This window comes from Chroicocephalus ridibundus, chromosome 4 (assembly GCF_963924245.1).
Source record: "Chroicocephalus ridibundus chromosome 4, bChrRid1.1, whole genome shotgun sequence".
Taxonomy (NCBI): domain Eukaryota; kingdom Metazoa; phylum Chordata; class Aves; order Charadriiformes; family Laridae; genus Chroicocephalus; species Chroicocephalus ridibundus.
Genome location: NC_086287.1, coordinates 73717851 through 73733555, shown reverse-complemented (window position 1 = coordinate 73733555; position 15705 = coordinate 73717851). Strand labels below are relative to the sequence as shown.

At 59.8% G+C, this 15705-nt stretch overlaps 1 protein-coding gene across 3 annotated transcripts; it reads left to right on the top strand.

Annotated features, from left to right (window-relative positions):
- The first annotated feature begins 703 nt into the window (after positions 1–703).
- Positions 704–14189, top strand: SLC9A5 (solute carrier family 9 member A5). Of its 3 annotated transcripts, none has more exons than XM_063334096.1 (16): positions 704–912; positions 5724–6026; positions 6645–6808; positions 7106–7184; positions 7482–7659; positions 7792–8012; positions 8186–8388; positions 8938–9027; positions 9158–9228; positions 9946–10075; positions 10266–10354; positions 10507–10633; positions 10763–10933; positions 11515–11584; positions 11792–11923; positions 12226–14189. In XM_063334096.1, the coding sequence occupies exons 1-16, from the start codon at positions 780–782 to the stop codon at positions 12690–12692; spliced, it is 2628 nt and encodes an 875-aa protein (XP_063190166.1). In that variant the 5' UTR covers positions 704–779; the 3' UTR covers positions 12693–14189. The 3 variants fall into 3 exon arrangements, with proteins under 3 accessions (XP_063190166.1, XP_063190165.1, XP_063190167.1); XM_063334095.1 differs by having other exon boundaries at positions 6642–6808; XM_063334097.1 differs by lacking the exons at positions 704–912; positions 5724–6026; positions 6645–6808 and having other exon boundaries at positions 7111–7180.
- The last annotated feature ends 1516 nt before the right edge of the window (positions 14190–15705 follow it).

The following is a 15705-nucleotide window of genomic DNA, read 5'->3' as shown; positions in this document are numbered from 1 at the left end:
GACTGGCGTAGGGTAGGGGGTACTGGGAAGGAGCCAAGGGACTGGCATGGGGCAGGGGGCACCAGATGGGATCCCAGGGACTGGCATGGGGCAGGGGCACCGGGTGGGATCCGGGGGACTGGTACAGGGCAGAGGGCACTGTGGGAGGAGCCAGGGGCACTACGGTGATGCAGGGGGTACCCGGGCAGGAGCCAGGGGACCGGCATAGTGCAGGGGGGGGCCAGCGTGATGCCGGTGGCACGGAGGCAGATGCAGGGAGGACCAGGGCAAGTGCAGGGGTCTGGCATGGGACACTGGGCAGGAGCCAGGGGACTGGTGTGGGGCAGAGGGCACCAGATGGGATCCAGGGGACTGGTGTGGGACAGAGGGCTCCGGGTGGGATCCAGGGGACTGGCGTGAGACAGAGGGCACCGTCTGGGATCCAGGGGACTGGTACGGGGCAGGGGGCACCAGGATGATGCAGAGTGGCCCGGGGCATGCGCAGGGGGACGGCGGTGGGACCGGGAGGGTGCAGGTGCGCTGGGGTGGAGGGGGATGCAGGGGCGGTGCCGGGCCCCGGGGCAGATGCAGAGGACCCGGGCAGCACCGGGGGACCCGGAGGTGTGGGGGGGAGGGGGGCCGGCCTCGGGCGGGGCGGGATGCGGCGGGCGGAGCCGGTGGCGTGGGCCGTGTTGGGGGGGGGGGAGGGCCGGGCCGGCGCGTCCCCACGTGCCCGTGACGCGGGCGGGGGCCGGTATCGCGGCGGAGCGGCGGGGAGCGGCGGGGAGCGGCGGGGAGCCATGCAGCCCCCGGCGGCCTCCCCCGGCCCCGCCGCCCCGGAGGGCGCCGAGCTGCTGCGGTGGCAGTGGCGGGAGGTGCAGGCGCCCTGCCTGGTGGCCGCCTGGATCCTGGTGGCCAGCCTGGCCAAGATCGGTGAGTGTGTCCCGTCCCCCTCCCCGCCCCACCCCCCCCTCCTTCCCCGGTCCCCCGGGCTCACCCCCGGGGCAGGCAGGGTGGGATGTGGCACCCTCGGCGGGCGTGGGGGCATGCGGGGGCGAGGGGTGCCATCGCACGCCAGGACACGGGTCATGGGGACAAATGGCCAGAGCCCAGCTGGTCACCATCCCCAGCTGGGCTGCGGTGGCTTGGTGCGACACCACCACCGCCTTCTCCATCCCCTTCCATGGGATGGCAAGAGGTGGCAAGGTGAAGGTACAGCCTGAGGGACAATGCGGGGGCCTGGTCCCTTTTTCCCCGTGAGGGATGGACGGGTGGGTGCAGAGGAGGGAGGGTTCAGGAGGAGAAGAGGAGCTGAGCAGAGATGTCCGGCAAGGATGTCCCATGCCCCAAAGGCTGGCACTGCACATGCCACCATCAGGGCTGGATGCTGTGTGATCCCCCCAGGCCTGGGAAGGGCTGGGGATGGGTCCGTGCCTGTGGTCCCCTCCGGTGGGTCACCCCAGATCCGCATGGCCTCGGGCTCTCCTGCTCCCCAGCACAGGACCAGGCAGGCGGGGGATGGCTCTGCTGCAGGAGGCCGCGTGGGGAAGCGCAAGGAGGATGTGTGTGAGCTGCCGCAGGGCTGTGCCCCCCACCAGCACCCTGGGTGATGGGGAGGGGACACCTGTGTGCGGGTGCCCAGCAGAGTCCCCAGGGGCTGGTCCCCAGCGGTGTCCCTGCTGGGCCCAGGGGATGAGACTGTGACCTTGAGGCAGGTTTCCTCCTTGGGGGGCCCCGCTGTGGGCACAGCCCCCATTGTGGGGGCATGGGCACCCTCTTAGTTTGGAGCTGGCTCAAGAAATATGGGTTTGGAGGTAGCCAGGGGAGTCTCCAAGCAGCTGGGGAACAGCAGTAGCTCTTGGTACACAAGGGACAGCTACAGCTGTGACCACCAGCTGCCCTCTGCCTGTCCCAAGCCCCATCGAAACCAGTGCCGCGGACCTCATGCTCCTGTCTTTCCTTGGCCTTCTTGCAAGGGAGACCTAAAGCATCGCGAGGAATGAATTAAAGGGCGTCGTGAGCTTAAAAATCCAACCCTCTGTCTGCAGCTGTGCCACCTCCAGCTGCCGAGCGCGTCCCTCCTACCTGCAGAAGATCAGAGAGACAATTCTTTTCCCTGGCTTTTATTTTCTTCTCTCAAACGTCTCCTCGGAGCTGCTCCCTGTGCGGGTTTCCCTTGATGTGCTCCCCTTTGCCCCCAGAGCCCTGCCATGCTCTCCCAGGCCTGAGGAGAGCTGATGGCCACCCTCACTGTCCCTCTGGGTGGCACAACCCCGGTGGTGGGTGGCTCTGGGCTGCCTGCCTCAACGCATCCGATGGGTCCGATGGATACTCGCAGCCCAGACTTGGAGACAGGGCTGTGGGCAGCACCCTGGCGGGGGGGGTCCCCAGAGGTAGCACACGCGGTCCCCAGGGCGCACGGGAGCCCATGGAGGAGATGGAGCCGGGGGGTGTCGGGGAGCGGAGCGGGGCTGTGGATGCCTGGTGTAGGCTGGAGCAGAGGAGCGGTGGCGGTTGCGGCGCTGGGCTGCCAGCTCACAGCCCTGTGACTGCAGGGGAGGAAGCGGCCTCGCGGCCGGGTGATGGGGAAGTGACACTGCGGGCTCTGTTCTCACAGTCGGTCACGATGCCAGGGTGCCCCTGAGCCTGCAAACACCCAGGGCGGGGACAAACTGGCTTGGGTGTTGCCTTCCTGCACAGCGAGGGGGCTTTGCTGCCTTTTCCGTATTTGGTCAGAGCACAGGTCTGCTTGAAGGGGATGTGGGGAAGAGAGAAGGGAAGAAGGTTGCCCCAAACATGCTCCTCACCCACAGCTGGCCCGTGGGCGGAGATTTGCTAGCAAACGGACGTTTCTCAGCCCAGCGGCATCCTCACGGGTCGCAACCCTCTCTCCTCGCATCATCACCTCTGTCCCCAGCTCCTTGTGTCTTGGTTTAGGTATTTTGCCGTTTCTCAAGCAGCAGAGGAGGTTTTGGCCCCGAGTCTTCCCAATGGCGAATGCTGTATTATGGATGCCTGAGTGTGGATTATGGTTCCGAAGTTAATTCACATGTGGCTAAGTTACTGTTGCTGTGGGAACCTTTAACACTGAAATTCTTGACTGGCGCGTGTAAAATTAGAGCTCGTTCCACCCATCCCCGCGGGCTGCTCCCCTGCAGCGCAGAGGAGCTCGTGTGCTGCCATTTGCTTGGGAGAGTGGCAGCATCCCCCCTCAGCCAGGGGATTTTGGGACAAGCAGGGTCTTTCCCATCGATGCTGCTCCCTTCTTTGCCCAAGTTTTTGGCTTGGGGGAAAGAAAGATGGGTGACAGCCAGGAGCCGTGTCCCTGTGTCCCCATAGCATCTCTCGGGGCTCTCCTGGGTCTCTCCAGCCAGCCAAGGACATACCTCCGCAGCACGGGGAGTGCAGATGGGTTGCTGGAGCAGGGAGCAGGGATCTTGGCAATGTTCCCGAGTGCGCCGAAAGGGGCTGGACGCCTCGTTCCTTTCTTGAAAAACTTCAGAGCTTTGTTCCCGTGGGTGGGAAGTGGTTTCGCAACCTGCCGCAGGCGCTGAGCAAGTGCCGTTCACCCACCAGCACTGCCTTCGCCGGCCTTGCGTGGGGTGAACAGGGCTCTCCCCGCGGCTTCTGCGGTCATTTAGCAGGAATTTGGTTGGGCTGGAGCTCGGTCAGCCCTTCTCCAGGCAGCGAGTTTGCTGGGAAGGCTGTAGAGTCTGTATTGCCACCGCCTCTGTGGCTGAATCGCGGCCCTTGGCAGTGAGCAGAGGCAGCGGGGGGTGAGGGTGGCCCTTAGCCCTCCCCTGCGGCCAGGGCCCTTGGCTGCAGAAATATGGCAGAAGCTTGGCCCTGGGTGCCCTGCACCTCTTTCCCCTTGAGGTGGTTGGTGATGGAACTGCAGGTCACACCGCCCCGGTGCTCACCATTCTGCTGGCTGTGGCAGTGTTCCCGGTGCATTACTGCAGGGGAGCAGTGCCGGGGCTCGCCAGGATGGCACGGATAGGGTTTGCTGTGCCAAGGAGCAGCACAGGTCACTGTGAAGGTCTCAATGAGGGGAGAAGCGTCCCTTTGCCTGCCCGTTCGGTGGTGAGCTCAAAGATGTTGTCTCTGGTTAGGAACCAGATCTTTGACATTGAGTTATCATCTCCTCTAATTCAGTGCTTGGCTGCAGTGAAGGAAAGCAAATGAACTAAGGTTCTAGGAAAGGAGAAAGGAAGAATATCAGGAGTCCATGACCTCAGCGCCCAGGGTGTCCGCATCTCAGGGACACTGGGACCGGTTCCAGAAGGGGTAGAGCAGGACTGGGAGAGGTTCAGAGGAGAATGACAAGGGCAGAGAGATATGGAAGCCAACTAATGAAGCACTGCCTGTTCCTGGGCTCCTCTCCAGGTCTGTGCCACTGGAGACAGGCCCCTGGGCTCGGCAGGGCTGTGATCTGTCCATGGGGGATCCTAAGGAGGGAAGAAGTCAAGTGACCTACAGGTTGATGTGTGACCATAGCACAGCTTTCCTTCTGGCGGGATGACTTGGCACAAGCAATGGGGACCTTCAATCCAGCTAAAGGACTTTAGGGCCTGGGGTTTGGCAGCAGGGCTGGGCTTGCAGCCAAGTGACAGCTCAGAGGCTGCTCTGATGTCCCTTGTACCTGTGGGGTGCTCAAGGACAGAGGTGGCTCTGGAAGTGCCTGGAGGAACCCACTCCCCAGCAGAAGGTTTCTTCGTCTCACGGCCAAGTCATGCTACAGAACTGGGCTGGACGTCACAAGTGATGGCAGAACTCAATGATGGCGGGGGGAGGGCCAAAACTGCTGTGACCCTCGACAGCCTTTCCTCAAGTACTGCCCTTTGGGGGGGGTTAGGAAAAATACAGCATCCTGTGCCAGGGAGGAGAAATCTGCAGGGACGGGGCGTTGCCCACCTGGAAGCTGGAATGATTTGGATGCCCTGGCCTTGGCGACAAGGCTGCCTGGAGGAGCGATTCCCTTGTTCTGGCTGGCGTGACATCCCGCTGGCTCGTGCCTGAGCTGCAGGCTCATTGCCACATTGCTGATGGATGAATACCAGGGCATACTCTCCTTGCTCAAAAAAAAATACACCCTGTTCCACGGCAGTTTAAGATTTGCTCCAAACCTCGCACGGAATAAGCTGATTATTCAAAGCATCGCTAAATCTGCAGCTCCTGCGTGCCTGTTTTTTGCATGCAGGTAGGTTAGCCGGTGCTGAGGAAGGTTGTGCTCCCGCACGGAGACCGGCCGACTGCCTCGTGCTGCAGTGCTTTGCATGCTGCTCCGTCTGCTTCCTCAGACGGCTGCAACCAAGGTCACCCCGTCACCAGGGCTGAGCATCCTCGTCTCTGAGCTGGGTAACGTGTCCCAGTGAACCTGGATGCCTTCGCTCGAACAGCAGCTGGCATTGCTTGTGACACCATGAATATGCTCGCTGGCTGCTTTTATTCTTTAAATGCAGATACCAGAGGCCAATAAAAGCAAAATGCTCGTCTGCATGGCTAATTAGATAGTGGCTGGGGAGGAGAGGGAGATCTCAAAGAGTCAGGGACCTGAAATCCTGACCTGGGAGCTAGCTGGAACATCTTCTGCCCACACATGGCCCCAAAGCAGCCTTAGGTGTTCCCTTGTCCACCCTGGGGTCCGTCATGCATCAGCCAACCCTTCTGTGGGGCTTGTGGATCTGGGATGCTCTGTCCATGTGCTTGTTTGGCTGATGCTCTCATTCTTCCTTTCCTTCGAGTTTTCCATCTGTCAAGGAAGGTGACGTCCGTCGTCCCGGAGAGCTGCCTCCTCATCCTGCTGGGCCTGGGCCTGGGGGGCATCGTGTTGGCCGTGGCGAAGAAAGCCGAGTACCAGCTGGAGCCCAACATGTTCTTCCTCTTCCTTCTGCCCCCCATCGTCCTCGACTCAGGCTACTTCATGCCCAGCCGGCTGTTCTTCGACAACATTGGTGCCATCCTCACCTACGCGGTGGTGGGCACACTCTGGAACTCCTTCACCACTGGCACTGCGCTCTGGGGGCTGCACCGGGCCGGGCTCATGGGTGGGTGCACAGGGCTGCCCAGCTTGGACCGCATCCCCAAAAGATGGGTTTGAGGGTGCAAAGCACCCCCAAGGTCAGCCCATTGCCCGGCCCTGCTGTGGATTCCCAGGAAGCATAGCAGGAGCAGGGTCCTGGCATCCTGGGAATGGTGCTCTGGCAGGACCAACAAGCGTGCAGGACAAATGGGATCAGCACTGGGCTGACTCATGTCTTTGCTATTTTTGTCGCCGACCTTGGCTAGCTTCGCTCACTCGCTGTCGTGTTCCCTGTCCTTGGCTGGAGCCACTGGCCCTGGCTGGCCTGGGCCATGTTTGGAGCTCTCCTGAGCCCCAAGGAACTGCTTGATGCCTGGACCTCAGGTGGGGCTGCGGAGCCTCCTTGAGTGCATACCTGCCAGAGGAGCAGTGAGGCACCTGGGTGCCAAGAGGGACATCCAAATCCTGCTCCCCTCATCTTGCAGTGAGGATGTGATGAGCCCCACTTCGCCTGGGGGATCTCTGAGGTCTGGAATGCTGTGGCCAAGTGACTGGGAGCAGATGCGGGGCAGGCTTGTCTCAGCCTGGTGATCTGGGCTCTGAGGCAGATGATCTGCCTGAATTGGTTCTTCTGTCCTAGCAGATCCAGGCGTCAAAGCTGGGCTGATGGATTTCCTGCTCTTCGGCAGCCTCATCTCGGCTGTGGACCCCGTGGCAGTGCTGGCTGTCTTTGAAGAGGTCCATGTAAATGAGACCCTCTTCATCATCGTGTTTGGCGAGTCCCTCCTGAATGATGCTGTCACCGTGGTGAGTTGGAGCCTGGGGGACTTTAAAGTGGAGCCTGACATGGGCCAGGGTACTGGTGTCTCTCAGGATGGGCAGAGGATGCAGGTGACATCCCTAAGCCGGGGGCAGACCCATGCTGTGCTCTCTGGGTCCACTCTCCTGGCCTTGGGGGGCTTTGCCTGCCGAGATGAGTTGTGTCACCTGGCAGATATGGGGCAGGCAATGCCTCTTCTGTAGGGTCCATCCTGCCTGCAGGGGCTGCCCCTCTCAAGGCAGGGCAATACCCTGCCTTCCCCAAGGGATTTGCCTTGCCTGCAGGTGCTGTACAAGGTCTTCAACTCTTTTGTGGAGCTGGGTCCAGCACACATCCATGCCACCGACTACGTGAAGGGGGTAGGTGAGTATATGCCCCACCAGCCCCTCCAACTCTTCCTCTGGTGTAGAATTGTAGGGGGTGAGCACGGGCGCTGTCGTACTGTAGGGTGGGCACTGAGCACCACAGTTCTGTCATCTCCATCCCACCTGTCATCTGGAGCGGGCATATGCTGGCCATCACTATGGGATGCTTTGTTGGGGACATAGGTGGGAGCATGGAGCTTGGCCAGCCCAGCCCAGCATGGCCATGGGGCACAGGATCTGGGCTCACTCACTCATGGTGAGTCCCAAAGGTGTAAACGAGTCTTCTGCCCACCAGCCTCCTTCTTCCTGGTCAGCCTTGGGGGCACAGCCGTGGGGCTGCTCTTTGCCTTCCTCCTGGCCCTCATCACGCGGTTCACCAAGCGTGTGCGCATCATTGAGCCGCTCTTCGTCTTCCTCCTGGCTTACGTCGCGTACCTCGCTGCTGAGATGGTCTCGCTCTCCTCCATCCTGGCGTGAGTACCAGGGTGTCTCCAGGGAGGCATCCAGGAAATCAGGGGTGCAGTGCTGGGCAGCAAGAGGTGGTGAGCAGACCCACTCCTCATCCCACCTGTAGGGTCATGCCGGCTCCTTCTGCCCCTCTGCAGAGTCACCTTCTGTGGGATCTGCTGCAAGAAGTACGTGGAAGCCAACATCTCCCAGAAATCCCGCACAACAGTCAAGTACACCATGAAGACACTGGCCAGCAGTTCAGAGACCATCATCTTCATGTTTCTGGGCATCTCGGCTGTGGACACCTCCAAGTGGGCATGGGACACAGCGCTGGTGCTGGGCACCCTGTTCTTTATCCTGCTGTTCAGAGCTGTGGGTCAGTCTGTCCTGCTGTGCTTCTCACCCAGCCCTTTTCATGCCAAAAAGTGGTATTCCCCAAGAAAGGCTGGGACATGAGTCCAGCCATGGCTCCTGGCTGGGGTTTTGTCCCATTCTCCAGGAGCACGCAGGGCTCTGACGGCATCCCGCGCTCTCCTTCTCCTTCCCTAGGTGTTGTCCTCCAGACCTGCGTGCTCAACCGCTTCCGCCTCATCCCCCTGGACAGGATCGACCAGGTGGTCATGTCATACGGCGGCCTCCGTGGAGCAGTGGCCTTTGCCCTGGTCATCCTGCTGGACAGGGAGAAGGTGAAAGCCAAGGACTACTTTGTGGCAACGACCATTGTGGTGGTGTTCTTCACTGTCATTGTGCAGGTGAGGGTGGGCACCGTGCCCTCCTCCTCTTGCCCAGAGCTCACCAGGGGGGCCAGACGGGCACTTGGGCACGTGTGCTTGGGGGAAGTACCTCTTTTCAAGTCACCTTTGGTCCTTGGTGCCACCTGGCACCACCAGGTTGGTATGATGGACTGCCGTGGCAGCTGTCACGATGGCAAGGCCACGGCCCACGTTCTTTCTGTTTTGGCGTCTTGTTCTGGGACTGGGTCTGAAAGCAGGAACAGTGTGTGCCTGGCCAGGCTGTTTTTCTTAAAAGCTGCTGATGGCCCATGGCTCTGGGCTTCCTGCGCCCCCAGAAGGGGAGGTCCATGGTGGATGAATGTGAGCTTAGGGGAAGGGGGCTGGGGGGGTACAACATGGTTGCTGCCTGCCGGGACACAGGACCATCGCCCAGGTCCTGGGTGCAGGGAGATGGGTTGGTAGGGGTGTGCTGTCCCTGGTCACTTCCTGCTGCTTCTGCTCCCCATGCCCCAGCCACACACCTTCTTATCCTCCCAGTCTTTCCCTTGCCTTCTCCTGCCATTCTAGGGCCTCACCATCAAACCCCTGGTGACGTGGCTGAAGGTGAAGCGCAGTGACCACCACAAGCCCACGCTGAACGAGGAGCTGCATGAACACGTAGGTGCTGGCACCGGGGGCTGCCTGGCTCCCTGCGCTGCCGGGGCTGGGCGAGGGCGATGCACGGCCTTGGCACCCCCGGGGCACCCGCACCCTTGCCACTGCTCTCACCCTCTTCTCCTCGCTCAAGGCCTTTGACCACATCCTGGCAGCGGTGGAAGACATTGTGGGGCACCACGGCTACCATTACTGGCGGGACAAGTGAGTGTCTTAGCCAGGATCCTCTGCTGGCCATCAGGTGGACGGGGGACATGTGCCAGCCATGGGGACATGGCAGGGTCCCCGCTGGAGGACACCCCTGCTGTAGGCAGAGCAGCAGGACTAGGAAGGCTGTATGCTGTCCTTCAGTCCGTCTGGAAGGGGGACCATCTGGCTGCTGCTCTGCAGCAGACCGAGGTCCAAAAAGCATCCCAGAGAGGCGTCAGGCAAATGCAGCTGGAGATGCTGCGACAGCTGGCGTTGCTTGCCCATGCTGGAGCTGCTGGGGGCCTGTGGGGTGTCCGTGATGGTGGCAATGGCCCTGTGCCTCCCCACGGATGGAGCTGCCCTGAGCGCTGAGGAGGGAACAGCCCTGTTAAAGCCTGAGCAGTAAGCCTGAGCAGTGTTTATCCACAGTACGGCGACAGGAAAAGGATGAGAAAAGCTGGTTTCCTGGAGGGGAAGTGCTCCAGCGGGGCAGCCGTGCCGGCCCCAGTCTCACTCCCATCGCCTCCTGCAGACCCGCCGGTCTCCGGCTTCCCCTTGGGCAGGGACGAAGGGTCAGCGTGTCCCCTCCCCTCCTGCCCTCCCTGGCAGCATGTCCCTGGGTCTAGCCTGCTCTCGCCATGCTTTGGACACTTTCAACCTTGTGTGGGCAGGGGGTGCCTGGCTGTGGTACCCCGTGGGAGCTAAACCGCCCATGTCTTCATCTCGTGGTAGGTGGGAACAGTTCGACAAGAAGTATCTGAGCCAGCTCCTGATGCGGAAATCTGCCTACAGGCTGCGGGACGAGATCTGGGATGTTTACTACAAGCTGAACATCCGTGATGCTATCAGCTTCGTCGACCAGGTCGGGGCACGTGGTAGGGGATGGGTGGTGGGATGGCCCCGACAGGAGCTGGCTGGCCTCGTCTGGCCTCGGTGGTGGTCTACCCCGTGTATGGCCACGCCGTGTCCCCTCTGGCCAGGCAATGGGGACCCTCACAGCCCAGCTGGGTCCTTGCTGCCTTGCTGCCAGCCTTGCCTTCCCAACCTCCCAGGGTGGCCACGTGCTCTCGGCTGCCAAGCTGGCACTGCCCTCCATGCCCAGCCGCACATCCATGTCGGAGTCGTCGGTCACAAACCTCCTGTGAGTATGAGCATCCCTCCAAGCTCCGGGGCAGACCCTGCTGGACCCCCCCAGCCAACCCTTTCCCTGGGGGTGGGTTGTGCCAGGGTTGGCAGGGGGCTGGTAGGGTGCAGGCATGGAGCCCAGCATCTCCATCTCCATCTTCCCCCCAGAAGGGAGAGCGGGAGCGGCGCATGCCTGGACCTACAGGTGATTGACACGGTGCGGAGCCGCCGGGACAAGGAGGACGCTGCCATGCACCATGTGCTGCGAGGGAGCCTCTACAAGCCCCGCCGGCGGGTGAGCACTCCCTGGCCGTGGTGTGCGGCTCACCCCGAGGGTAGCAGCCCCCGCAAGAGGAGCAGGGATGGAGGATGCTCCATGGGGCCAGCTGCTCACCCTGTGTCTCTTTGCCTCTCCCTCGGCCAGTACAAGGCCAGCTACAGCCGTCACTTCATCTCTCCAGATAAACAAGAGCGCCAAGATAAAGAAATCTTCCGGCAGAACATGAAGAGGCGGCTGGAGACCTTCAAGTCCACAAAGCACAACGTCTGCTCCTCCAAGAGCAAGGCTAGGCTGAAGGAAAAGGGCAGGAAAAAGGCAAGTGTTCCCCAAACGCCTGCTCCCTTCCTAGCTCTGAGATTTAGCCTCCCCCAGGCTGCAGAGAGTGAGGCCCTTTGGGGGTTAGTTGAGGTGCTGCAGGGCATCGGCAGCTCCAGAGACAGCAAGGAGAGCAGTTCATCTCATCTCAGTCCTGCGTATGCTGTGTGTGAGCATGCGGGTGTCGCACGTCCATGTGTCCCTACCATGCCACCAGTGCCGTGGAGTGTCTCTTCCCTGGGCAAAGCAGTCCCAAGCCCTGGAGGAGCCCCATGTTTGTTTTCCAAGAGCACTCAGCATAAAGTAGCCTGGACATTGGTGCAGATCCAGGCTCAGAAGTGTGACACTGCGGGCCTTAGGTGTCTTCTCTTGTTTGGAGGCTCTTGAAGCCATGCAGCTGAGCTGTTTGTTGTAGGGCCGTGAAGATGCAATGTCTAAGGACTAGGAACCACTGACTGCCAGCTGCTGTCTAGCCAGGGTGGAATCTGCGTCCCTGGGGTCACCCTGGCTTGCAGGGCCACCTGCGTTGGGGCTGGGGGTTTGCACAAGGCAGGTCCCAGCTGGTCCCTCTTCCTTCACAGAAGAACATCTCTCTGACCAGCGACGCATCCAATGGGAAGACGCACAGAAACGTCCCCTGGCAGGAGGCAGGTAAGGCCGATGGCAGGTGAGGTTTGAAGGTCCTGGCAAGGGGACCTGGTGGGGTGGGGTGGAGCAGCCCACTGTGCCTGCCTACTGCCACCTCAGTACACGACAGCACCCAAGGTTGCACTAGCACCAAGTCCCTCTCCCATGAGTGCAGTCCTTCCCCCACTGGGTGCCCCATCCTCCAAACCAACTCCTTCCATCTGGCTGCAGCTCCTGTCCTGGTGATGGTCAGCTCAGAGGAGGAGGAGAGCGATAGCTCGGAGACAGAGAGAGAGGACGATGAAGGGATCGTATTCATCGCTCGAGCCACTGATGAGGTCCTGCAGGGAAAGACGACTCCTGGTAGGCACTGGGGCTCCCATGCCAGGGCAGCTGCTGTTGGGTGGCTTTTCCTTCCCTCCACCTGGGGACCAAAGTTACCTTGACCTGGGGAAAACCAAAGTCAGCAGAGCATGAATGGGAGAATCACTCTTCTCTGTGGCTCTGGAAGGACGGCAGAGCCTCCCTGGGCTTCCTGGTGGCTCCTGCATCCCTGGGCCATCTGGCCACCTGGTAGTTGTTGGTTCTGCAGTGTTTGCAGGGCCCAGGGAGAGAGCAAGAGCTGTGCGAAATCCCTCTCACTGTCCCTCCTTCTGCACCCCCAGGCAGCCTGGATGTCTGCCCCAGCCCCTGCATCATCCCACCATCACCCACCTTGGCAGAGAAGGAACTGCCGTGGAAAGGAGACCAGGCTGATCTGACTGTTTACGTCTCCTCGGAGACCACCAAAATTGTGCCAGTGGATATGCAGAAGGCATGGAACCAAAGTATTTCTTCCCTGGAGAGCATTGCTTCCCCCCCAGGCATCGAGAGCGGACCTCAGCACAGGAGATTCGCCTGCCCTGTGCTGGAGGAGCAACCCCAGTCTGCGAGCCAGGCGATGCCGGAGCAGAGCTCCTGCTTCCAGTTCCCCAGCCATGTCTCTAAGAGTGGGAGGTCGCAGAGCGACAGCAGCCCAGATGGCCCTGAGCAGCAGGAGCTGCAGCCTTTGATGGCCATGGAGGAGCAGGGCAGGATGCTGCCCACCACAGAGCCCAGATGGCTGATGTTCAACAGAGCGAGCCACCTCTGAGGCAGACTGCGGGTGGGGAAGGGGCTGGGGGCTGCGGATGGGCTGCATCCCACTGACCGCTCTGCTGTCTTGCTTTGTAAAGCTTGTGTGTGTCTCCATAAACTCCAGGAGTGGCAGGAGAGGCCAGTACTCCTCCCGGAGTGGCACTCCAGGGTGGGCTTTGCCCATGTATCTACTGATGGAAAACTGATCGATAACTGGGCTTCATGCTGCAACAGCAGGTACCAACCTCCGTCCACCCAGGGAGGCACAGACCCCAGACCTCTTTCTTCCTCTCTGGTCCCTACTCATCTTCACAGTGCTGGGAGGCCAGAGATGTTCCTGCCAGGGCTGGGATCCCAGCCGGACTCGATCCCATCGTGGCTGTGCCACTCTGAGGTGTGGATGTGCTGGCTACTTCAAGGTGGTTCCTCACAGCATGCATGGAGCCCAGCCAGGAGGCCAGAGATATGCTCCTTGCCATGGCAGCTCTGTGTTCCACGGGTTATGGAGGTACCACAGAGGCAAGGCCATGACCTTCTCATGCCTGGGAGCAGCGCTCCTGGGGTTTGGCTCCACCAGGAGCCGGACTAGTGAACCTGTACGCACAGGGACTCCTCTAGCAGCCAACCTGCTGTGCCAGCCTCACGCCTTTTGTCTGGATGTGTTCCCAGTAGCTGCGGTGTTCAGCTTTCTGGCTTTGCTAGGAGGCAGCTGCCCTGCACAGCATCCTTGGCATTCATCCTGCCCACCTCCCAGTCCCTCCAGTTGCCTGGGGCCCATCAGCTGGGAGGGCTGGTCGTGGTGCGAGGAGTGGAGCGAGCAGCAGGTATGAATGTACATCAGGAGCAGGGGTGATGGGTGAGAGCTGAGTGCATCTTCAAAAGTCTGTCCCCACCACCTGCCTCCCAGCTACCCCTGGTCCCTCCTGAGAGGGCGGTGGGACCCGGTGGCAATGAATTATTCCTCATGTGACCCCCAAGGGCCAAGAATTCCTCCCCAAGAACTGCTTGGCACACAAAAGCTCAGCACGGCAGCTGGGCACCGGCAACGTGGGAGGGTTGGGGATGCTTCTCTTGGGGAAGAATGTGGATTTGGGCTGTTAGTGCCCCCAAACAGGTAAATAACTGCTTGTCCCAGCTGGATGGGTGTGCTGGGACAGCAAGCGTCAGGGGGACACTTAGATGCACTGGGTGAGTGAGCCCAATGTGGGGCAAGCTGGCGGTACCCCCTGGTACAGTCAGCAAGGCTCAGCAAAGGCTGTTCTGCTCTGTACCTGTTCCACCAGATGAGCATGAGGTTTTTAAGAGATTTTTATATAGTTTTGCATTTCTGGTATGCCTTATTCTGGTATTGATTTCTGATATTGGGCCATACTAAATCTCTAGCTGGGTCAGTGTTTTCTGTAGCCATGGGCACCACAAATGACTCAAGACTTAATATCTTATTTGCAAGAATATTGTTTTAATGTGAAAATATATGCAGAGTATTTTGTAATGTTCAATAAATCGGAGTTGGAGCAGGTGTCGTGGTCTGTTCTCTCTGCTGTTTGGGAACCTCTGCACATCCTGGTTCCTGAGGCTCCTGCTTTGGTTCTCCCTTGCAGTCCCTCTTCTCCACCCAAGGCCACAGCCCCCCTCTCAGACTCCGTGCACCAAACTGGATTTCCTAGTTTTGATAATGTTTGCGGAAAATATGAAATTCTTTCCAAACAGAAGCTTGCTTGGAGCCGTCATTAGGCCATGCCTCGGGGAGCAGCCGGCAAGAGGCCAGCAGGCAGCCAGGTCCTTGCTGCCCGCTGTCGTAGCTGCCCGCAGAGCAGCAGAGTGCTGGGAGCCCAGATCTTCCCATGTCCATGCTTCCTCTCTCTCTTTGCCAAAAATATGGCTCAAATGGGTCTGCTTCAGGGTATTCTGCATCACAGGAACCTCCCTGCATTGCTGTGTGCTCACTTTGCTCTTCCCTCGATCTGCTGGCCCCACTTCTCCTCAAGGAGAGTAAATGTGGTTTACCTGATTCGCAAGATGGATGTTTGGCTTATATTCAACCTGGCATCTACCGTCACCCGCAGGTCCTTTTTGGCAAGGTCCCTATCCAACTTCCTAGCCCCGAGAGCTTTGCACTGGTCCCTCTGGAAGCCCTTGCTCCTCCTGACATTTCCCGTCTGTCCCATATCCCACCACCCAGTGATGCTGGCCGAGCCGTGCTCTGCGTGCCGGACCTCAGCGCCGGCATTTTCTGCAGACACTATCGCCTTGGCAGTGCACCAAGTTGCGCGGGCCAGGCTCTTTTCCTGGAAGCGGTGGGTCTGCAGCATTCGGGTCCTCAGAGGAGGAAAAGTAAGATGTCTCAGCTTCAGGAAATGCTGGAGCTGGTTGCGGCTGTCTCACATGTTTATCTGAGCCTCACAGCTGATGTGTGTGCAGGCTCTCTATGCCACCAGCTCGGAGCCTCCTCTTCCCACCCTTGACCCCAGCCATGTTGTGACCAGGGATGGTGGCTCCTACTACACCCATCCCTGCAGGGTTTTCTCAGTTTTTATTCTCATACTTCACTCTCTGTATTTCCACTTTACAGGGAAAGATAGCAGGCAGCGTCCTTCCTGCACAGGATCGCTCTGATCCTTCCAGCATAGCACAGAGCTGTCTCTTTCAGCCTAAAAATACTGAAGCGCTTCAGTGGAAAAACACAAGAACTGGGCCAAACCACGAGCACATGTGCCCAAACCTCTGTTTCTCCAGTGCAGAGTAAGGCATAACCCAAGGAGCTCCTTGTCAGACTGTATCCCAGAACGTACAACCCTCTGTTATTATAAGCAACCCCATTCCGGAGCTGCCTGACTATCGCAGACCCGTCATTTTGCACACAGGCTTCTCCTTAGAGCCTGCCATTAGATCTGCACTTTTTTTTCCACAGCGATTTACTTTCTCCAATGCTCGGCTCCTCCAGTTTCTCCGTGGTACCCGAACTTGTGAAGTCAGCAGAGGATGTAAGGCGGCTCTGGTAACAGGGTCATCAGCTGGATGGAAGAGCC